The 24,940-nt window shown below is 41.4% G+C and overlaps 1 protein-coding gene across 1 annotated transcript in view; it reads left to right on the forward strand.

Moving 5' to 3' along the window:
• The window catches only part of SLC25A43 (solute carrier family 25 member 43), a 41,589-nt gene extending 22,632 nt beyond the window's left edge, over positions 1-18,957 (forward strand). The window contains exons 4-5 of the mRNA XM_059910968.1: positions 10,194-10,328; positions 11,165-18,957. Of these exons, the coding sequence (XP_059766951.1) occupies positions 10,194-10,328; positions 11,165-11,365 (336 nt within the window). The 3' untranslated portion in view covers positions 11,366-18,957. The remainder of the gene's footprint in view (positions 1-10,193; positions 10,329-11,164) is intronic.
• The last annotated feature ends 5,983 nt before the right edge of the window (positions 18,958-24,940 follow it).

A 24,940-nucleotide genomic window follows, 5' to 3' on the forward strand; every position in this document is an offset into this window, starting at 1 on the left:
TTACCTTAGGGTTCACTCTTGGTGGTGTACATTCTATGGGTTTGGACAAATGTATAATGATGTATATCCATCATTATAGTATACAGGGTGTTTTCACTGCCCTAAAAATCCTTTGTGCTCTGCCTATTCATCCTCTCCCCCAAACCACTGATCTTTTTACTGTCTTCATATTTTACCTTTTCCAGAATGTCATATAGTTGGAATCATACAGTATGTAGCACTTTCAGATTGGCTTCTTTCACTTAATAATATGCATTTAACTTTCCTCTGTGTCTTTTTGTGGCTTGGTAGCTCATTTCTTTTTCATGCTTAATGATATTTAATTGTCTGATACCACAGTTTATTTATCCATTCACATACTGAAGGACATCTTGTTGCTTCTAAGCTTTGGCAATGATAAATAAAGCTGCTTTAAACATCCATGTGCAGGTTTTTGTGAGGACATAAGTTTTTTTTTACCTCCTTTAGGTAGATACTAAGATCTAATCTAATCAGTACAATTGCTGGCTCCTATGGTAAGAATATATTTAGTTTTGTAAGAAACCATCAAACTACCTTCCAAAGTAACTGTACCATTTTGCATTCCCACCAGCAATGAATGGGAGTTCCTGTCACTCCACATCCTCACCAGCATTTGTTGCTATCAGTGTTCTGGATTTTGGCCATTCTAATTGGTGTGTAGTGGTAATTGGGTTGTTTGTTTTCTTATTGTTGAGTTTTAAGAGTTCTTTGTATGTTTTGGATAACGGTCCTTTATCAGATATGACTTTTGCCAATATTTTCTCCTAGTCTGTGGCTTGTCTTCTCATTGTCTTAATTAATGCTCTTTTAAAATTAATATTCTACCTTTTGCATAGGTAACATATGCATATGATACAAAATCCAAAAGGTACAAATAGTGTCCATTGAAAAGTAAGCTTTCCCCAACCTTTGTCCCTGGGACTCCCAGTTCACCGCAGAGAAAACACTGGTTGTTTCCAGTTTCTTACCTGGTCGTTCCAAAGGTGGTCTATGCAAAGATACACATAAACGTGCACATTTATGTTCTTTTTGTTTTTAGATAATCAGCAGCATGCTACATATACTCTTCTGCACTGTTTTTTTCACCTAAAAATGTATCTTGGAGATGGCACCTTATCAGTCCAGATGGAGCTGCCACATATTTTTAAATGGTGACATAGTATTCCATAGTCTGATGTACTGTTTCTTTAACTAGCCCCCTATTGATGGACATTTAGATTATTTCCAATTTGCTGCTGTTACTAACAATGCTGCAACAAAAATCCTCGTAACACATCATTTCCCACAGGGGCAAATATATCTGTAAGATAGATTCCTAGAAATAGGATTGCTTTGGTCGAGGGTATATGAGTTTTACATCTTCATAAATATTGTTTAATTATTTCAGAACTCATGGAAAGAATGAACAACCTAAAATGTTGCCTCTGTTGGAAGGCCTCTATGGAGTTTATCACAGAAACAATCACGCATATTGCTTTGAAGCATTTACCTTTCATTTCTATCAACTGCAAGTTCGTTCCTCCTTTTCTTCAGTATGTATTAAGCACATACTGGATGCCTGGCATATTGGTAGATTTGGGGGCTAAAACCACATACAAGATAGATAGACATGGTCACTGCCCTCATGGTATTTATAGTCTGTGAGGTGGGGGAGACATGAAAGAAATAATTATACACTAAATCATTACAAACTGTGTCACGTGCCAGAAAAGAGAAGTACAGGGTGACCAAAAGTGTTTACTAGGCTCCTGACTTAGGCTGGAGATCTGGGAAGACTTCTCTGAAGAAGTAGTGTTTAGTCTGATTAGTAAGAGAGACTTAGCTAGGCAGAGGGAATGGCAGGTTTGAAGTCCTAGGGGCAGGAAGGAGCCTTGAGTAGGACCAACAGCATGGATTAGAGGAGCAAGAAAGGGCCTTCAAGTTCATTTAGTTCCAGTCTCCTTACCTGACGTGTGAGGAAACTAAGGTTCAAAGAACTAAAGGACTTGGTCAAGGTTATGCAGATAGTGGCAGAGCCAGGACTAGGACCCGGCTTTCTCAGATGATGTCTGCTGCAGAATGCTGCATGCCCATCCTGGCAGCTGCAGATCTGAACTAGACGCCATGGGATAGTTGCCTGGGTTTCTGTGGAGGGAGGATTTAACTTCAGAGCCTTGTAGCTAGTAACCTGACATGTTTTGTGTCTCTTTGCTAGGAAGATACGGTTCGGGCAAATGGCGGTCTAGCGTTCTAGTCTACTGGGTTGGTTTAGTCTTCAGCATAATTTTCTCCAAGTTTTGGTTTTTGGTTTTTTTGGGGGGTTTGGGGATTTTTTTTTTTTTTTTTTTTTGGCCTTGCTGAGCAGCTTACGGGATCTTAGTTCCCTGACCAGGGATCAAACCTGCACTCTCGGCAGTGAAAGCACAGAGTCCTAACCACTGGACCACCAGGGAATTCCCTCTTCTCCAAGTTTAAATACTAAATAATAATGATAATGGTGGTTACTATATGTCAAATGCTGTTCTAAGCACCTTACATATGTTTCATTTAATCTTGACAACAATCCTATAAGGGTAGGTGTTATTATTATTGTCCCATTTTACAGATGAGGAAATTGAGGTTCAGGAAGGTCAAGGCATTTGCTCAAAGTCCCAGAGCTAGTGAGTGGCAAAGTGAGGTCTCCATCTAAGCAGTCTGGCCTCAGGACCCATGTGCTTTCCCCAGGCGTTCTCACTGTCAGCAGCTGATTGATGGGCTCAGGTCTCAGCCTGAGCTGCCTTGTGCTATGGAGGGCCTACACCAGTGATCCTCAACCTGTCTGCATATCAGACTCATGTGAGGAGCTTGCCAAAAATGCTGACGTCCAGACCTCACCCTAGGTCAGTTAAATCTCAGTCTCTGGGGGTGGATCCCAATCACTGATGGTTTTGAAAAGCTTCCCTGTTTCGTCTAACATGCAGCTAAAGGTTGAAAAGCACTGCTATATAGCCTTACCATTCCTTCTTTCTTTGGGGGTATTTTAGTTGGAGCTGCTGTAACAGAAATCCATAGACTTGGTGGCTTAAACAACAAGCACTTATTTCTCACAGTTCTGGAGGCTGGGAAGTCCAAGATCAAGGTGCCAGCAGATTTGGTGTCTGGTGAGAACCCACTTCCAGTTTGCAAATGGCCACTTTTTTGCTGTGTTTCCCCCATGGTGGAGTGAGAGACATTATCTCTCTTGTGTGTCTCCTTATAAGGGCACAAATCCCATTCATGACAGCTCCACCCTCATGACCTAATCACCTCCCAGAGGCCCTCACCTCCAAATACCATCACAGTGGGGGTTAGGGCTTCAACATATGAACTTTGGGGGCGCACAAACATTTAGTCCAAGGGGCAACCAGCAATATGGTTTGCCTTTGTGATCTGGGTATCTGTTTAGTATGACAGTTGTAGAGGCATTTATTCATACCACACCATGAGCTCCAGTCTTAGCATAAAGAATTCATTTGGTGTGCATGCTGTGGCGCCCACATTCAAGGACGATGTGTGGAAACAAGTCTGTCGTCTGTCGAGGGCTGAGGTAGTCATCGCAGTCCTGGGCATCAGGAACCAGTGTAGCTTAGTGGGGTAGAGCTTGAATCTGAGTCAAACAGACCCAAATTCAGGTTGATGCTTTTTTTCATACAGTCTGTGATTTGGGAGATTTATCCTTTCTCGGGCTCCATTTTGCCCTCTATAAAATTAGGCTAATAAGATAATACTACCTATTGCATGGGGCTTCTGTGAGGATTAAACGAGCTGGTACATGTCAAATGCTCAGTGTAATGCCTGGCACCTAACACTCTGTAACTATTGGCCATTATTTTACTTCATGGCCGTCCATGTGGCTTACTTGAGCCTGGTCACGGGTAAACAGTTGTATTTGGGAAAAACTACTAGTGACACTGATATTAAGGGGAATTTTGTTTGACATTTAACGAGTGCCCAGTATGTGCAATGAAGGGTATTAGACCCCAAAGAGCTAGGACAGTGAGGAAGGCCTAGTGCCTGCTCCATGAGCTTGCTGGCTGCCAGCCCAGAGACGGCATCCAGATAACTCACGCCAGGTAGCCTGGACCACAGCAGAGGTCTAACCAATAACTAGGGGAGCACAAAACAGGAAAAGAACCGCGATTCAAACGAAGAAGCTATAAACTAATTATAAGGCAATCCAGGAAATGTGAACACGGATTAGATACATGATAATATTAAGGAAATATCATAGGTGTAGTAATGGTATCATATATTTCTATATATGTAATATACTTTATATTTTAGAGAAGAAGCCATTGTATTTTCGAGAAACATAACTAAATTTAAATTAAACAGATAAATTAAAATGATGTCTTGCAAGGGATAGAGATGAAAAAAGATTGTCAATACACTGCTAATTGTTGAAGCTGGGTGGTGGAACTTTCCATTCATTTTACTAGCCTCTCCACTTTTGTATATGTTTGATATTTTCCACAATAAAAAGTGTTTTTTTAAAAAAAACAGGGACTTCCCTGGCGGTCCAGTGGTTGGGACTCTGCGCTTCCACTGCAGGGGGCGCGGGTTTGATCCCTGGACGGGGAACTGAGATCCTGCATGCCGCATGGCGCAGCCAAAAAACAAACAAACAAAAAAACACAGAGAGAGGTAAATTTCAAGAAAAGGAGGGAGGGAGACAAAGGAAGAGGGAGCAAGGAAACAAGCAGTTCCAATCGCAGAATCAAGAAGTTTCAAGATGAGGTGGCATCTGACCTGGACCTGGGTGAGGAGGATTTTGCCCATCAGAAAAAGTATACGTAATGTTCAGGAGGTAATGGGTGTGACTGGACGTAGGGCTCCTGGGGTGGGGGTAGGTATTAGTCAAGGTTCTCCAGAGAAACAGAACCCATAGGATGTATATATGTAGAGAGAGAGAGAGATGGATTTTAGTTACTTGGCTCATGTCTGAAATCCGCATGGTAGGCCAGCAGACTGGAGATGTTGCAGTTCAAGTCCAAAGGCAGACTGCAGGCAGAATTCCCTCTTTCTCAGGGCACCTCAGTCTTTTTGCCTCTTAAGGCCTTCAACTAATTGGATGAGGCCCACCCACATTATGAAGGGTAATTTGCTTTACTCAAAGTCTAGTGATTCATTTTTTTTTAATTGAAATATAGCTGATTTACAATGTTGTGTTAGTTTCAGGTGTACAACAAAGTGATTCCATTTTATATATCTTCTTTTTCAGATTCTTTTTCCTTATAGGTTATTACAAAATACTGAGTATAGTTCCTTGTGCTATACAGTAGCTCCTTGTTGGTTATCTATTTTATATACAGTAGTATGTATATGTTAATCCCCAACTCCTAATTTATCAAATTAACAAAGTCTAGTGATTTAAATGTTAATCTCATCTACAAAATACCTTTACAGTAACATCCAGACTGGTATTTAACCAAATAGCTGGGTACTGACAGCGGCCTAGCCAAGTTGACACATGAAACTAACCATCACGGGGTGATAGTGGGAAATGATACTGGGAACAGGTGGGAGCCAAACTGTAGAGAGTTTCGAATTCTGTTAAGTTTTCTTTGGAAAACACTCCTTCTGGAAGTGTTTCTTTGGAAAATTGGGGGTTGGTGAAGGTTTTGAAGCAAAGCAATGACAGCACCTGATGAGTTTTGAGTGGTACCTGGCCGCTGTGTGCAGGAGGGAGAGGGCAGAGACTGGAGACGAAGGGATGGGTAAGCAAAGTCTCGTCCTCACTCAAGAGAGATGAGAGGTACTGGCAGTGGAACTGAAAAGTGTCTGAAGCATAGAATGTAATGCAGGAAGGAGCAGGAGATCAGACTGAGAAGCAGGCAGAGACCAGGTCATGGAGGGCCTGGTAAGCCAGATGAAAGAGTCTGGACTTCATTCTGAGGGCAACAGGGGCACCCTGAAGAGTTGAAGTCAGGGAGTAACCAGATCAGATCACCCTGGCCGCTCTGTGGGGAATAAGGGCAGGTAGACGAGCTAGCAGCAGTTGTGGTGAAGGTGAAAGATGATGTGGCTTGGACAAGGGCGATGATAGTGGGAAGAAAGAAAAGTGGACAGATTTGGGATACGTTTGGAGCACTAGCTGGTGAGAGATGAGATAGCAGAAGGTGAGGGATGAAGAGAACTTAAGGGTGACTCCAGTTTTGGGCCTGATCAAATAGGTCAATGGCGGTGCCATTTCCTGACATGAGGACAACTAGAGACAGTCAGGGTTGGGGTGGAGTTCTGAGTAGGACATATAAAGTTTGAGGTGTTTGTTAGACTTTCGAGTGGAGATGTCAAGTAGATAGTTGGTTACACGATCCTGTGGCTCAGAGGAGAGAAGGGGGCAGAGGAGAACAGAAAGAAAGCCAGTGCAGTTGAAGTGTAGTATGTGAGCAAGAGAGTGACACAAAATGAAACTGAAAATATGTACGGGGGCAGGTCACTCAGGGCCTGAGCCTTTGAGTCGTGTGCTACAGCCATCTCCTACTGGCTCAGGAGAGCTGATTATTAAATTGCAGCAAATTTGGGAGCTGGTTGACCTCACAGTTGGTAGCCTGCAATCTGCCACAGTGGGAGTATTTACACCATCGAGGTCAGCAAATGCTACAACTCAGGGCTTCCCCCGCCCACAGAACCAGTTGTTAAATATTTATCACTATATTACCACTGCAGCTTACAGACAACAGTAAGAAATTTATATTTTATCCTAAGTGGCTTTAATAAAGCCATTAAAACATTTTAAGCAGGTGAATAAAATGAGTTGATTTTTTTTTAATCACTCTAGCCGCTCTATAGAGAGGGAGTGTAAGGAGTTTCAAACTTTTTATGTCCCAAGGGGACTACTAAGGAAGCTGCTGCGGTGGTCCATGTGAGCACTGATGGTGGCTTGGCGGTGAAGGTGGAGTGAAGGAAAGACATTTGGAAGATTGTTAGGGTCCTAAGATTGACTACAGATGGCCCCCGATTCATCACAAGTTGATTATAACTGACCTGTCATATAACTCATGTATATGAGTTATACATGAGTTAGACACTTGGTTAGTGTCTTCTGTTTTAGTTGTGGTAGGGGCTCTCAGGTTGCAAAATTATTACCTTGACTCATGACTGGGGGCTTTTTGCAGTTTTACTGGAAACCGGCAGAAAATAAATCAATAATATTATCTCATAGCAGAATAAGACAGTTAATTTCCTACATGAACACAATCTCCTTTTTTCAATATTTCAGTCTTACAGTAGCAGGAGGAGCTTCAAGTCTTGTGATTAGGCTGATTCTTTCTAAGGGAAAGGAGGCTTAATATCTGTTTGACAGCAGTTCTTTCTCGATGGGATAAGAAGGAAAGGAGGCCGAGTTGGAACAGTGCTAAGGTAAATGCTTTAAAATAAGACATTCGCTAAAACCCCCTGACCATTTTGGTTCCTGTAACTCCAGGCTGGAGACTCAGCTTGTTCATTTCATATCCTGTTTCTCATACTCTGGTCTGTGCTTGGTTGTTACTGTACCTCAAAGGGAAGGCCAAACCCCAAAGTTCACCCTTCGCCCTGATGGGGAACAGAAATCCCTTTTCCTACAGAGCTGAACTTCTAGTTGGGGGTAGGAGCAGACCAGTAAAGAAAGTAAATAATTACACCAACTATTAAAAGGCAGGGAAAAGATATAGGCCTGGTCAGAATCAGTTCAGTGAAGTCATGGAGACAGATGCCACAGTGAGTGGGTAGAGCAGTGAGTGGGGAGGTGGGAAGGGTTGTGCCTCAGCAGGTGAATGGATAACCAAACATCCACACAATGCAATACGACTCAGCAATAAAGAAGAAGAAACTAGTGATGAACTCAACATGGTGACTCTCAAAGGCATCGTGCTGAGTGAAAGAAGCCCGTCTCAAAAAAGTTACATGCTGTATGTTTCCATTTATATGACATTCTCAGAGGGCAAAACTATAGGGACAGAACAGATCAGTGTCTGCCCGGGGCTGGGGGTGACCTTGATTATAAAGGGGCAGCACAGGAGAATTCTGGGGGCTGATGGAGCAGTTCTGTATCCTGATTGTGAGGGTGGTCACACAGATCTGTACATGTGTTAAAACTCATACAACTAACTCTACACCAAAACAAGGTAACTTTACTGTATGTTACTTTGGGAATGAGATTGGGCAGTGTCTATAGGACAAAGATTGGAGGAAGGAGTCATTTTTAATTTGGGAGGGACTTGAGTTTATTCCTCTGCTAGGGGGGAAAATCAGGTCTCTTGGGAAAGGTGCCCAAGAGGAATTCAAAGGTGTGAGATCCAGGGCACCAGTGGGAAGAAAAGATGATCTATTTTCCCTACGAACTGGGAGGCAGGGTCGCCTGTCTAGGGCGGAGGACACGGTGTGGCGTGTGGGGCGTTGAGGGGTGTGGTAAGGTTGGGAAGAGCCACTGTGAGGAATGGGAAAGGATGCTTCCAGGGCTCGCTCTCCAGTATGAGGATCCAGCAGAGGTTAGAGACCTCAAAGCTTTGGTGGCACCGACCTGCCCCTTTGTGGATTCATGTTCAGCGGCTTGGAGCAGAGAAGGGGTTGGCGGGGAGGGGGGCGTGGAGATCAGCTGAAAGACAAAGGATTTCGAGACTAGGAACAAAAAGAAGTGCTGGGAGGACAAAAAAGGAGGACCGTGAAGCCAGCAGGGAAGTGGTGGCCTGGGAGACAAGGGAGAGGGCGTGTGACTAGAGGGGTTAGTGATCTGAACGCTGACGGTTAAGAGGCACCAGGGAGCGGGGGAGCTGGGTGGATGAGGACACAGGTCCGAGCAGTTCTCAAGTGTAAGATTTGAGAAGTGGAGACAGAGGACTAATAGGTCACGTAAGGGATTTGATTGATATTTAGAATAATTTCTACATAATAGTAATAGCAGCACTGGCTCATATTTATTGATCCTTTCCATGTGCCTGACACCGCTGAGTGCTTTGCATGCACATCTCATTCATTCTCACAGCAGATACTATTCTTATTTTCCAAATAACGAAACTGAGTCTCAAAAAGGTTAGGTGAGTTGCCCAGGGTCACATGGCCAGTAAGTAAGTGGGGCAGCCGTGGGCTAGAACCCAGCCTGTCTGACTCCAGAGTTTATGCTTTTCCGACTCTTATACTCTACTGCCTCTCCCACATGGAAGAGCTTGATTCCATTGCAATAAAATGCTATACTAGCCTCAGCTAGACATTTCAGAAACGAACCAAAGTAGGTGCGTAGCTTGAGGTAAACTTGTCACCATTTCTGAAAGCCAGCTATGAGGGGCTGTCCCCCTCACAGTGAACAAATAGAGTCCATTTGCATATAGATGGTATACTGAAAAGTTATTTCATCTGATCGTAAAATTGTTTTTCTAAAGGACAAAAGAGTTACTTTCAAAGATGGGGCATTTTGGTGGTCAGTCAGGATGGTACTGGGGGTGATGATGAAATCCATGGGGTGGCCAAAGGGGTGTAAAGGTGAGGATCACTGAAGCCGAGGTCCAGAAACTAGGTATGGGATGGCCTGTGACTACAGATGCCGAAGTTCCCTACGACGGTGGTGAGTGTGGAAGATGGGGAGCTACCAGGTGTCACAGGCCTCAGTGAATGTGGAAGAGTGGCCAGGAGGCCAGTAGCTCAGAGCAGGGACCAGGAGTGTGGTTCAGTGGCACGAGCCCCAGCTGAGAGCTTTAGGCATGAGAGCAGCAGAGTCAGGGTCTGGGAACAGAAAGAGGGAGCTGGAAGAATGCCCTGCCCTCTGCTCCCCAGCCTGGGACATCTGTGATGTGGGGAGATGAGCAGTCCCCACTTGAGAACTTCACAGAGGAGGAATCAGTTAAGACAAGGAAACAGAAGGCACTTAAAAAAGATGAAGGGCCTGAGAGGTGTCTACCACATCCAAAGGGCATAGTTTGGGAGGCAATGTTAAGTGTGAAGTTGAGTCCATCCCAAATGGCTGCTTCCTTCCAAGAAAAAATAGCCACAAATATGTGAATGGGGTGTCATGGCTTTACTGCATGCTAATATTCATTCTAAGCCCACGGAACAGGTAGAGCCCCGAGGCAACCATTCTTTATCATCATCTTGGCCAGGACATTGCATCCAGAGCCCAGACTTGAGACCTTGGCTACTTGACTAGAACCGTTATTTCCCAGTGACTAAATCACCTCATCCCATCTTCTGTTTCCTGCCAGGCTCAGAGCCCCTACCTTCCCCACTGTGGAGGAGTAGATGTCCATTTCTCAGGAGCAGTGGACTGCTTCCGGCAGATAGTGAAAGCCCAAGGGGTCCTGGGGCTCTGGAATGGATTGGCAGCCAACTTACTGAAGGTGAGAGGAGTGGTGAGTCTACTGCTTGTCTGCCTCTTTCACTTCTACCCTGTTCTGTGCCTTTGCTGCTCCCCCTACAGTTTGCATAGAAACATCTCCTCTAGCACAATGCAGGCTGGTTGTCAGCCCTGAAGAGTGGGGACCCTGTGCAGTGTTGGGGCATCTGACACCCCATCCCAGAGGAGCTGAGCATTTAGTGTAAAGGTTCCCAACATGTAGGTTCATGGACTCCAAAGGGAACTTAACCCCCTATCCTAAAATTGCATGCAAAAATATGTCTATATGGGCATCTGTGCATCCCTCTGCGGAGAGGATCCATAACTTTCATCATTTTCCCAAAGAACTCCATGACCAAAAAAAAAAAAAGTTAAGAACTGTGGACTAACCTTGGACTAACCTTGATGCCAAGTGATTCCTGATTCCAATCAAGACAAGCACATGTTGGGAATTCCCCAGCTGTCCAGTGGTTAGGACTCGGTGCTTTCACTGCTGGGCCCAAGTTTGATCCTTGGTTGGGGAACTAAGATCCTGCAAGCCGCGAGGCGCAGCCAAAAAAAGGACAAGCATATGTTGACAGGCAGTGTCAGGCTGCCTACATGCATATCAACCCAGACCCAGGCTTCCCCAGGGCGTGGCCTTCAATGGTTCTGCCATTCCTCTCCCCAACACTCACTGGGCCAGCTTGCATTTTGCCATCTTCCCTGATTCCAAAAAAGAATGACCATGTTGTATTGTCTACAGCCTTTATCTTAGTTTACCCTGATCCAAGTTGATTGCAGACGCACTGATGTTTTCTTTTAAGATTTTAACATGATTTTCATTTTCTTTTTAAACAGATAGTTCCATATTTTGGAGTTATGTTTGGCACCTTTGAGTTTTGCAAGAGAATCTGTCTTTACCAAAATGGCTACATCGTGTCTCCTCTGAGCTATAAATTGACCCCAGGGGTGGATCAGAGTTTGAAGCCCCAGGAATTACGGGAATTAAAGAAGTTTTTCAAAACTGGACAACTAAAGTCTAAAAAACCAACTCTTTAAAACTGAATGGAGCTAGAAGTGCACTGACTGAAGGTGTGTTGCAATCAGAGAGAAATGTAGCCTCAGAATTGTGCACGCGTGGAGTGACAAGAGGGTGCTCCTGTCTGCTGCTCTTGGAAATGAGAAGATTCGGCCATACCTGAGCTCCAAACTGATGGCCCTGTAAACACCTACGCCACTGAGGGTTTCCCAACATGACCGTCGCAGGATGGCATTCCACCAGATTTTACAACAAAACCTAGCAGTAGTGAAATGTGCAATCTACACTCTGAATGTAAGTAGGCAATTTACACAACACCAAAGAAAGGGCATTGCCATGACTCTTCAGAGCAACATGTAGTTGAAGTGGCTGGGCAGATACCACGCCGGGAGCTCCGCCACAGGCTCACAGCTTACACCAACCCACAGCAGCCTAGTTTCACCCAGATTCACTCCAGGCTTCCTGGAGTGAATTCCTGATACAGTCCTGGAACTCATAATCTTTGCTGACTTCTGAGTGCACACACCGTGGTGTAAATTATGCCTTATCAGAAACTAAATGAAAACATTTAACATTTAAAAGTTACCACTGTCGAGGAGGAAAACAAGATGGCGGAGTAGAAGGATGTGCTCTCACTCCCTCTTACGAGAACACCAGAATCACAACAAGCTGCTGGACAGTCATCGAAAGGAAGACACTGGAACTCACCAAAAAAGATACCCCACATCCAAAGACAAAGGAGAAGCCACAATGAGATGGTATGAGGGGCACAATCACAGTAAAATCAAATCCCATAACTGGTGGGTGGGTGACTCACAGACTGGTGAGCACTTATACCACAGAAGTCCACCCACTGGAGTGGAGGTTCTGAGCCCCACAACAGGCTTCCCAACCTGAGGGTCCGGCAATGGGAGGAGGAATTCCTAGAGAATCAGACTTTGAAGCCTAGTGGGAATTGATTGCAGGACTTTGACAGGACTGGGAGAAACAGAGACTCCACTCTTGGAGGGCACACACAAAGTAGTGTGTGAATCGGGACCCAGGGGAAGGAGCAGTGACCCCGGGAGAGACTGAACCAGACCTACCTGCCAGTGTTGGAGGGTCTCCTGCAGAGGCGGAGAGTGGCTCTGTTTCACCGTGGGGACAAGGACACTGGCAGGAGAAGTTCTGGGAAGTACTCCTTGGTGTGAGCCCTCCCAGAGTCTGTCATTAGCCCCACCAAACAGCCCAGGTAGGCTCCAGTGTTGGGTTGCCTCAGGCCAAACAACCAACAGGGAGGGAACCCAGCCCCACTGATCAACAGTCAAGTGGATTAACGTTTTACTGAGCTCTGCTCACCAGAGCAACAGTCAGCTCTACCCACCACCAGTCCCTCTCATCAAGCCTCTTAGATAGCCTCATCCACCAGACGGCAGACAGCAGAAGCAAGAAGAACTACAATCCTGCAGCCTGTGGAACAAAAACCACATTCACAGAAAGACAGACAAGATGAAAAGGCAGAGGGCTATATACCAGATGAAGGAACAAGATAAAACCCCAGAAAAACAATGAAATGAAGTGGAGATAGGCAACCTTCCAGAAAAAGAATTCAGAATTATGATAGTGAAGATGATCCAGGACCTCGGAAAAAGAATGGAGGCAAAGATCAAGAAGATGCAAGAAATGTATAACAAAGACCTAGAAGAATTAAAGAACAGACAAACAGAGATGAACAATACAATAACTGAAATGAAAAATACACTAGAAGGAATCAATAGCAGAATAACTGAGGCAGAAGAACGGATGAGTGACCTGGAAGACAGAATGGTGGAATTCACTGCTGTGGAACAGAATAAAGAAAAAAGAATGAAAAGAAATGAAGACAGCCTAAGAGACCTCTGGGACAACATTAAACGCAACAACATTCGCATTATAGGGGCCCCAGAAGGGGAAGAGAGAGAAAAAGGACCAGAGATAATATTTGAAGAGATTATAGTCAAAAACTTCCCTAACATGGGAAAGGAAATAGCCACCCAAGTGCAGGAAGCGCAGAGAGTCCCATACAGGATAAACCCAAGGAGAAACACACCGAGACACATAGTAATCAACTTGGCAAAAATTAAAGACAAAGAAAAATTATTGAAAGCAGCAAGGGAAAAACGACAAATAACATACAAGGGAACTCCCATAAGGTTAACAGCTGATTTCTCAGCAGAAACTCTACAAGCCAGAAGGGAGTGGCATGATATACTTAAAGTGATGAAAGGGAAGAACCTACAACCAAGAATACTCTACCCGGCAAGGATCTCATTCAGATTCGACAGAGAAATCAAAAGCTTTACAGACAAGCAAAAGCTAAGAGAATTCAGCACCACCAAACCAGCTCTACAACAAATGCTAAAGGAACTTCTCTAAGTGGGAAACACAAGAGAAGAAAAGGACCTACAAAAACAAACCCATAAAAATTAAGAAAACAGTAATAGGAACATACATATTGATAATTACCTTAAACATGAATGGATTAAATGCTCCAACCAAAAGACACAGGCTCGCTAAATGGATACAAAAACAAGACCCATATATATGCTGTCTACAAGAGACCCACTTCAGACCTAGGGACACATACAGACTGAAAGTGAGGGGATGGAAAAAGATATTCCATGCAAATGGAAATCAAAAGAAAGCTGGAGTAGCAATACTCATATCAGGTAAAATAGACTTTAAAATAAAGAATTTTACAAGAGACAAGGAAGGACACTACATAATAATCAATCCAAGAAGAAGATATAAGAATTATAAATATATATGCACCCAACATAGAAGCAACTCAATACATAAGGCAACTGCTAACAGCTATAAAAGAGGAAATCGACAGTAACACAATAATAGTGGGAGACTTTAACACCTCACTTACACCAATGGACAGGTCATCCAAAATGAAAATAAATAAGGAAACAGAAGCTTTAAATGACACAATAGACCAGATAGATTTAATTGATATTTATATGACATTCCATCCAAAAACAGCAGATTACACTTTCTTCTCAAGTGTGCATGGAACATTCTCCGAGATAGATCACATCTTGGGTCACAAATCAAGCCTCAGTAAATTTCAGAAAATTGAAATCATATCAAGCATCTTTTCTGACCACAATGCTATGAGATTAGAAATCAATTACAAGGAAAAAAACGTAAAAAACACAAATACATGGAGACTAAACAATATGTTAGTAAATAACCAAGAGATCACTGAAGAAATCAGAGAGGAAATCAAAAAATACCTAAAGACAAATGACAATGAAAACATAACGATCCAAAACCTCTGGGATGCAGCAAAAGCAGTGCTAAGAGGGAAGTTTATAGGAATACAAGCCTACCTCAAGAAACAAGAAAAATCTCAAATAAAGAATCTAACCTTACACCTAAAGGAACTACAGAAAGAAGAACAAACAAAACCCAAAGTTAGTAGAAGGAAAGAAATCATAAAGATCAGAGCAGAAATAAATGGAATAGAAACAAAGAAAACAATAGCAAAGATCAATAAAATTAAAAGCTGGTTCTTTGAGAAGATAAACAAAATTGATAAACCATTAGCCAGACTCATCAAGAAAAAGAGGGAGAGGACTCAAATCAATAAAATTAGAAATGAAAAAGGAGAAGTTACCACAGACACTGCAAAAATACAAAGCATCCTAAGAGACTACTACAAGCAACCATATGCCAATAAAATGGACAACCTGGAAGAAACGGACAAATTCTTAGAAAGGTATAACCTTCCAAGACTGAACCAGGAAGAAACAGAAAATATGAACAGACCATCACAAGTAATGAAATTGAAACTGTGATTAAAAATCTTCCAACAAACAAAAGTCCAGGACCAGATGGCTTCACAGGTGAATTCTATCAAATATTTAGAGAAGAGCTAACACCCATCCTTCTCAAACTCTTCCAAAAAATTGCAGAGGAAGGAACACTCCCAAACTCATTCGATGAGGCCAGCATCACCCTGATACTAAAACCAGACAAAGATACTACAAAAAAAGAAAATTACAGACCAGTATCACTGATGAATATAGATGCAAAAATCCTCAACAAAATACTAGCAAACAGAATCCAACAACACATTAAAAGGATCATACACCACGATCAAGTGAGATTTATCTCAGGGATGCAAGGATTCTTCAGTATACGCAAATCAATCAATGTGATACACCATATTAACAAATTGAAGAATAAAAACCATATGATCATCTCAATAGATGCAGAAAAAGCTTTTGACAAAATTCAACACCCATTTATCATAAAAACTCTCCAGAAAGTGGGCATAGAGGGAACCTACCTCAACATAATAAAGGCCATATATGACAAACCCACAGCAAACATCATTCTCAACGGTGAAAAACTGAAAGCATTTCCTCTAAGATCAGGAACGAGACAAGGATGTCCACTCTCACCACTATTTTTCAACATAGTTCTAGAAGTCCTAGCCACGGCAATCAGAGAAGAAAAAGAAATAAAAGGAATACAAATTGGAAAAGAAGAAGTAAAACTGTCACTGTTTGCAGATGACATGATACTATATGTAGAGAATCCTAAAAATGCCACCAGAAAACTTCTAGAGCTAATCAATGAATTTGGTAAAGTTGCAGGATACAAAATTAATGCACAGAAATCTCTTCCATTCCTACACACTAATGATGAAAAATCTGAAAGAGAAATTATGGAAACACTCCCATTTACCATTGCAACAAAAAGAATAAAATACCTAGGAATAAACCTACCTAGGGAGACAAAAGACCCATATGCAGAAAACTATAAGACACTGATGAAAGAAATTAAAGATGATACTAACAGATGGAGAGATATACCATGTTCTTGGATTGGAAGAATCAATATTGTGGAAATGACTACACTACCCAAAGCAATCTACAGATTCAATGCAATCCCTATCAAATTACCAATGGCATTTTTTACGGAACTAGAACAAATCATCTTAAAATTTGCATGGAGACACAAAAGACCCTGAATAGCCAAAGCAGTCTTGAGGGAAAAAAACAGAGCTGGAGGAATCAGACTCCCTGACTTCAGACTATACTACAAAGCTACATTAATCAAGACAATATGGTACTGGCACAAAAACAGAAATATAGATCAATGGAACAGGATAGAAAGCCCAGAGATAAACCCATGCACCTATGGTCAACTAATCTATGACAAAGGAGGCAAAGATATACAATGGAGAAAAGACAGTCTCTTCAATAAGTGGTGCTGGGAAAACTGGACAGCACATGTAAAAGTATGAAATTAGAACACTCCCTAACACCATACACAAAAATAAACTCAAAATGGATTCGAGACCTAAATGTAAGACTGGACACTATAAAACTCTTAGAGGAAAACATAGGAAGAACACTCTTTGACATAAATCACAGCAAGATCTTTTTTGATCCACCTCCTAGAGTAATGGAAATAAAAACAAAAATAAACAAATGGGACCTAATGAAACTTCAAAGCTTTTGCACAGCAAAGGAAACCATAAACAAGACGAAAAGACAACCCTCTGAATGGGAGAAAATATTTGCAAACGAATCAACAGATAAAGGATTAATCTCCAAAATATATAAACAACTCATGCAGCTCAATATTAAAGAAACAAACAACCCAATCCAAAACTGGGCAGAAGACCTAAATAGACATTTCTCCAAAGAAGACATACAGATGGCCAAGAAGCACATGAAAAGCTGCCCAACATCACTAATTATTAGAGAAATGCAAATCAAAACTACAATGAGGTATCACCTCACACCAGTTAGAATGGGTATCATCAGAAAATCTACAAACAACAAATGCTGGAGAGGGTGTAGAGAAAAGGGAACCCTCTTGTTCTGTTGGTGGGAATGTAAATTGATACAGCCACTATGGAGAACAGTATGGAGGTTCCTTAAAAAACTAAAAATAGAATTACGTATGATCCAGTAATCCCACTACTGGGCATATACCCAGAGAAAACCATAATTCAAAAAGACACATGCACCCCAATGTTCATTGCAGCACTATTTACAATAGCCAGGTCATGGAAGCAACCTAAATGCCCATCGACAGACGAATGGATAAAGAAGTAGTGGTACATATATACAATGGAATATTACTCAGCCATAAAAAGGAACGAAATTGAGTCATTTGTTGAGACGTGGATGGATCTAGAGACTGTCATACAGAGTGAAGTAAGTCAGAAAGAGAAAAACAAATATCGTATATTAACGCATGTATGTGGAACCTAGAAAAATGGTACAGATGAACCAGTTTGCAGGGCAGAAGTTGAGACACAGATGTAGAGAACAAACGTATGGACACCAAGGGGGGAAAACCACGGTGGGGTGGGGATGGTGGTGTGCTGAATTGGGCGATTGGGATTGACATGTATACACTGATGTGTATAAAATTGATGACTAATAATAACCTGCAGTATAAAAAAACAAACAAACCAAAAAAACAACTAATACTAAACTTTCTTTGGGTTATTTGTATGGAAATATGTTAATATAAATGTTTCAGACATTACATGAAATTTCTAAAAATCTTATATGTTCTGGTATAATGTTATAAGTCATAATTCTAGTTATTACCTTAATATGTATATCTCAGAAATAACTAAATTTCCTTGTCAATTGCATTATTATGAACTTTCATCAGATCTTTAACCGTGGTCATTTTTAAGTCTTCTGTCATTTACAGACAGTTCTGGGTGTACTCTGATGCTTTTGCAAAAATGTTCCTATAAAAGGGTTTCATCTTCAAGGAATTCATGGAAAAGACTGACAAGTACAGGTTTCTGGTAACTGACTATACTGCTGAACTGAATGAATAAGCATTTTCAGAACTCTAATGGAAAACTGATGAATTCATAAAAGTGCTAACAAAAGATCAAGATGAAAAAAAATTAATTACATGGGACTGAGTGAACTGATGAGGATGATTATAATTTTTGTGACTTTCTGTTTGAATAAAAAAAAAATCCCACAAGGACTCAGAGGCAAAAAATATACAAATCAGTTTTCACTGCAAAGTAAAGGAGCTGTTACAGTGGAGGATTACTGGACTGAATGTCAATATTATGACATAGTATGAGTGTGTTTCGTGTGTGGTAATTGAAATCACTGTTGCTTTTGTTGTGGTCATCCATTTACAATGCTTGGTGTCAGTTTATCTCTTGTAAAAATAAAATACAGTGTGTGTGTGTGTGAAAAAATAAAAATAAAAAATAAAAATGTGGAAACTGAGAAAAAAAATAAATTACAAAAAAACAAAAAACAAAAGTTACCACTGTCATAGTAGAACCATCCTTCTTTATTTAATTTGAAGCATCCTAGGCTTAGAATCTTGTGTTTCTGGAAGGTAGTTTATACCATGACTGCTTCATCATGCCCCAGAAGACCTTCTTTCAGTTGAAGTCATGTATAGTTCAAGTGGCCTGAATTCTCTGCCTTTTTTACTTGCTTTACAAGCCTACCCTGAAAATAAATTATTTAGTCAACTTATTCTCACAACATGTCCCAGTTGCCTAGAAAGGATCAAATAGAACATTGGACGTACACACACACACACACACACACACACACACACACACACACAAAATGTAACTAAACAAAAAACACTTCAGTCTAATCATCTCTCCTAGATTTTTTAAAATCAAATTTCGGGTTTATTCCACCTTAGGGATTCTATGTCAAGTTTATGTAACTGTACCTTTTGAATAGTGCCTACCTATGCATTAAAAAACTATCTAATATTAAGTTGTTAATTTATACACAGAGAGAGAGAGACTTGCAGTATGTTGAAAGTATTTTTCCCTATTAAATTTATTTTCCAAAGAAAAATGATGTTGGTCATTTATTACTAATCTGAGTTGTAAAACTATGGCTATCTATATATACTGGCCAAAACCTTTAAACTCTCAGAAACCTGTCCTATTGAAATATATCAGAATAACTCATTTTTCCAACCGCTGGGCAGACTGTGTTTTATGGGGAAGAGCAGTTAATACACACATGAAAATCTCATCTGTAACCCAATCTGTTAGAGTTTAGAGGGTAGCAAATTCTTAACCCAGAGTGAATTGCTCATGTTAATTACTCTTGATTTTCCTTGAGGTGAACAACTTCTTAAAAAATTCTGAAAGCTGCAAAAAATTATTTTAAAACTCTAGTTCTGTTCCTGAAATGAACTTCCAGCTCTTTGCATTTTCTCAGAGGTATGAAGGAAGTGTTCTGCTTTTCCACCTTATGGCTGGCAGTGGGCACCACCAAACTGGGCTAAGTACTTTAGGATTGTAAAGATGTGTGATACAATATATATTTTTTTTAATTTTTAAAATAAATTTATCTATTTTATTTATTTATTTTTCGCTGCGTTGGGTCTTGGTTGCTGCACGCAGGATTTTTCTAGTTGCGGCGAGCGGGGGCTACTCTTCGTTGCGGTGCGTGGGCTTCTCATTGCAGTGGCTTCTCTTGTTGCAGAGCACGGGCTCTAGGCACGTGGGCTTCAGTAGTTGTGGCTCACAGGCTCTAGAGCGCAGGCTCAGTAGTTGTAGCACATGGGCTTAGTTGCTCCGCGGCATATGGGGTCTTCCCGGACCAGGGCTCGAACCCGTGTCCCCTGCATTGGCAGGCAGATTCTTAACCACTGTGCCACCAGGGAAGCCCAGTATTTTTCTTAGTATTAATAAAATCTAACATGTATTGAATGCTTACTATGTACTAGACTGTTTATGCATATATTATCTCATTTAATTGTCCCTATAGTCCTTCAAGGTACAGGTACCATTATCATTCCCATTTTACACCTGAAGTCATGGAAGTCTCGAGAGGTTAAGCAACTTACCCAAGGCCTGACAGCAAGTGGCAGAGCCAGTATCTGAACTCTAGCAGTTTGGCTGCAGAGCCCACCCTCTTGACCACTGGGCCAAATTACCTCTCTCTTACTTTGTCCCAGATTCCCAAACTCAGATGCTCAATCCATTCAATCTTATACATACAAAGGAATAGAGCCACAGAATCTTAGAATTAGATGGGTGCAGAACTCTCTTCCCAGCCAACACAGTAATCTCGTCTTCAGTGTCCCTAACAAGTGGCCATTTTACCCCAACTCTTAACATTTCCAGTGACAAGAAGTTCCCCACATCGTAAAACAACCCATTCCACCTTTAAGTTGCTCTTTTGTTTGTTTGTCTGTTTTGTTTTGTTTTTTTGCCACACCATGCGGCTTGCAGGATCTTGGTTCCCCAACCAGGGATTGAGCCCAGGGCCCCAGCAGAGAAAGCACAGAGTCCTAACCACTGGACCACCAGGGAATTCCCAAGCAGCTCATATTTTAGAAAGTTGTCTCTTGTTCAGCTGAAGTCTACCTTCGTGACACTTCTACCAGCTGGTGTTGATTCCATATAGAATGTCTTATTCTCTTCCACCTGACAGCCCTTCAATTATGAAAACAGTCATGATGGCCCTCCTTCACCCAAAGCTCTTCCCCAGTTAAATCTCTCTCATTCATTCAGCCATTTCTCATATGACATGATTTGCAGGTACTTCACTTTCCTGACTGCATTCTTTGAATATGTTCCAGTTTGTTAATGTCCTCTTAAACATGGCATCCAGAAGTAAGCACAAAGCTCTATGGGCAGAGAATGGACTTGAGGACACGGGGAGGGGGAAGGGTAAGCTGGGACGAAGTGAGAGAGTAGCATGGACATATATACACTACCAAATGTAAAATAGGTAGCTAGTGGGAAGCAGCCACATAGCACAGGGAGATCAGCTCGGTGCTTTGTGACCACCTAGAGGGGTGGGATAGGGAGGGTGGGAGGGAGACGAAAGAGGGAGGAGATATGGGGATATATGTATATGTACAGCTGATTCACTTTGTTATAAAGCAGAAACTAACACACCATTGTAAAGCAATTATACTCCAATAAAGATGTTTAAAAATATATATACAAAATATATATATATATATATATATATATATATATATATATACAATAAAATAAAATGGATAACCAACAAGGACCTACTGTATAGCACAGGGAAGTCTGCTCAATAGTCTGTAACAAACTAACTGGGAAAAAAATTTGAAAAAGAATAGATACATGTATATGTATAACTGAATCACTTTGTTGTACACCTGAAACTAACACAACATTGTTAATCAACTGTACTCCAATATAAAATAAAAAGTTAAAAAAACAAAAACTTGGGGGGGAAAAAAAAAGCTCTATGGGTGGACCAGCAGAGGCCCCAATGGGACTAAAAGTCCCCCGATCTGTTCATGACCATCATCTTGACCCAACTCAAGACTCATTAGCATTTTTTGGCATTGCCAACTCACAGTCAAGTAAGACCCTCAGTTCTTTTTCACACATGCTCTAGCTCCTTATCCTTAAATGTCCTGCACTAAATAGAGCATTAGAAACTTTTATTGTGGTCCTTCCCATTTTCTAAGCCTGAGTTTATTCTGGACTTTAGCCCTTCTGACTCAGTTCCTAGAGGTTTGTGATACTCTTTGGTCTTTGCCCTTGGAAGTCTAGCCCTCACTGTGTCATCTGTATATGTACTTTAAACATTTGAGCTCATCAGAGGATAACCTGGAAGGGCATTTAATTTATTAGATATCTCTCCCTTTTGAATTTCTCACTGGAATTTTTCCAAATTGTACAGGTCTGAATTTTATCTTGGGAATCTCTCACCCTCCTGAGCTATCTTTCTGTTTGGAGCTTGGCCAAGAGATCATATTTACCTTTTCTCTGGTCCTTCTGAAGTCTAACACACACACACTCCACAGGTTAGTTAACCTATCTGACTATGCCGAGCATTCTTTTGTTTGACAGATCCAGACCAGTCAGTCTTGGTCAGTTTCCCTTAGATTCTTGTCACTTTTACTTTGCTAACCAGATCTTCCTTATTTATTATCAGGATTAAGCCTAGTTTAGCAATTTACCTCATTGCTCTTCAGTGTTCTGAGAAGTGTAATTATCAGCAAGAGAGTAAAGAATTTATCCAGTGTGTTGCTATCAGAATAATGAAACCTACAGCAGATATTCAGATGGCTTTTGTCCCTGATCAACATTTCTAGTCTAGGTGATGGCTTTATGAAGTACTATTCATAGCTTTTATCTATCTAGGCAATCTCTAGGTATGCTTCCACAATGACAATCACTTTCATCTCTCCCTTTCATTTTCATGGAATGCTTTTCACCCTCCCACCAGTGAATTGTTCTCCTTCTATATGGTATCTCTCTGAACCAGGTTTACCCTTCCTTTTCCTGATGCCAGTCAGAAGTCCCATTCCATCAAGTTTGAACAATACCTATAAAGTTGTGTTTTCTTGCTTGTATTGACATTTTACATTCACTTTATTACCCATACTCTGGGTGTGTTAGTACATAGATAACTGAGGCCTTAAGTATCATTTCTGACCCTCTTCCTTGTTTTTTCTGAGAGTTACTAGGCACTGCCTTAGCTTTAGTTTCTCTTTCTTAATTATACATGTATTCTACACAACTTCCAGAACACAACAGTTACTAACACAGAGCTCCCACTATGTCTCACTGGAGGAATTTGTTTTTGATGAATTGACTAGCCATATATCATTATCAACATCATTATCATTGACATTAGTCTCTATTTCCCTGGACTCTTGCTACTGGTTTCTTTTTTTTTTTTCCTTTTTTTTCTTTTGACTTTTTCATTTTTTTAACTTTCAGAAATAAAAATGTTGCCCCCAAAAAACCAGTATAAAGAATTTCCATGTATCCTTCACTCGGCTGCTCCAAATGTTAACATCTTACGTAACCGCTGTAACTAAAAGTACTATTGGTAGACTATTATTAACTAATCTACAGATATGTATCCAAATTTCAATAGTACCATCAATGTCCTTTTTCTGGTCCAGGATCCAATCCAGGATCACACATTGCATTAACCTGTCATTCTCCTTAGTCTCCTTTAATCTGTGACAGTTCCTCAGTCTTTGTCTTTCATGACCTTGACACTTTTGAGAACATCTGACTCCTTGAGGTACACCTGGTCATTGGCAACCAGGAGAGCTCCAGCTCACAGTAGATTTAGCAAAATACCAAGTCATGACATGGACTCGCTTTTAAATGTATTTCATCTTCAGTAAAACTACACTTAAGCACCCAAAGACTGAAAAGGGACAAATTCTATGTAATTATTTGATCATCTTTTTGTGGAGAGAGAGAAATCTAACAGAACAATAAATGTGGAGGTGCTTGAAACAGTAAAAGACCTTTGGACTAGAATATGGTAGGGACATCATGCTCAAAGGGAGTAGCAGATGTGGCCAATGAAAGGTAGAAAAAGGTACATAAGTGATGGTAAGGTGGGTCAGAGTAATTAATATTTGAATAAAAATGCATTCATCAGAATGTCAAGAGTTCAGACTAGAAAGGTTTTGAATTGTATTTTGAAATGCATTCTAAAACCCACCTCCCTCTAAACAAAATGCTCCAGAGATTTTTTGTTTTAGCTGTTCATTCTATCACCAGTAGAGGTAGAGGATTGGCTACCGCTTTCAGAGAACACACTCTGTCACTGAAATTGCACAGCAAGGTCATTTCTGTATCCAGCTGCATTTCTATTATAATCAGCTAACAAGAGCATAGCGGCCTCTCGAGAATACAGGTCAAAGATAGCCCCCAGGATCAACAAAGCTGGAGTGAAAATTTCTCTTCTTTGAACACTTGCTGTGTGTGCTCAACACTTCAGATTGCTGGGGTTCTTGGGAAGACTAAGAAATTGCAAAGTATACTTAGAGGAAGGACCTGACATTCCTGGAGGAATCCTAGAATTGGGTCCTTTAACGGGCAGATCTGGAGAAGGTGGGAGAGGGCAAGATAGTAAAGTGAGGGGTATGCCACCTATGTTTCCAGTGTGCTGGGTACCTAGGGCTCAGCTGCAGTTGGAGTTTTCAACAGTTATCCTTACTTTTATAAACATGGTTGTCATTACTTACACAGGATTTGTGATGACACTCTCAGCTCCTGTTCGGAATCTGAGGGAGTGTACTCAAGCTAACAAGTAGGTTTTTAAGGACATGTGTGGCAAATGCTCCCCCAGTGCAGAGATTAAGGGACTCAGTAAGCACTTGTCCCTTGACACAATGAGTGTCAATCTAGTTCTACTGATTCCTCTAAACCTTTCTGGAGTTCAGGAATCTACTCAATTCAAGAGCACTTTACCTGGGGTCCAGGACCCCAAATACCAATCTAATTCACACAACCTCTTAACCTTAACGGTATAACCTCTATCTTTGGCTTCTGGCTAAAATAATTTCCCCACCCCCTACCGAGTTCTTTGGATTCTCCTCTGCCAATTCCCGGCAAGATCTCTGTTAAACTGCCTTTGCAAACCGGGGTCTGGGGCACGCTGACAGTGTCCCAGCTCTGCTGTTCCCCAGTTTCCTCTATAGCTTCACCCGTCAAGCTCCAGGGCAGTGCTAGGTCTAGGGTGAGAACAGTGAGGCACTTGCCTTGGCACCAAATGTAAGCGGGAGCTAAACAGCTCAGTAATCAAGACGAATGATTATTTTAATGCACTATTTTT

The sequence above is a fragment of the Balaenoptera ricei genome, chromosome X, assembly GCF_028023285.1.
Source record: "Balaenoptera ricei isolate mBalRic1 chromosome X, mBalRic1.hap2, whole genome shotgun sequence".
NCBI classification, from domain to species: domain Eukaryota; kingdom Metazoa; phylum Chordata; class Mammalia; order Artiodactyla; family Balaenopteridae; genus Balaenoptera; species Balaenoptera ricei.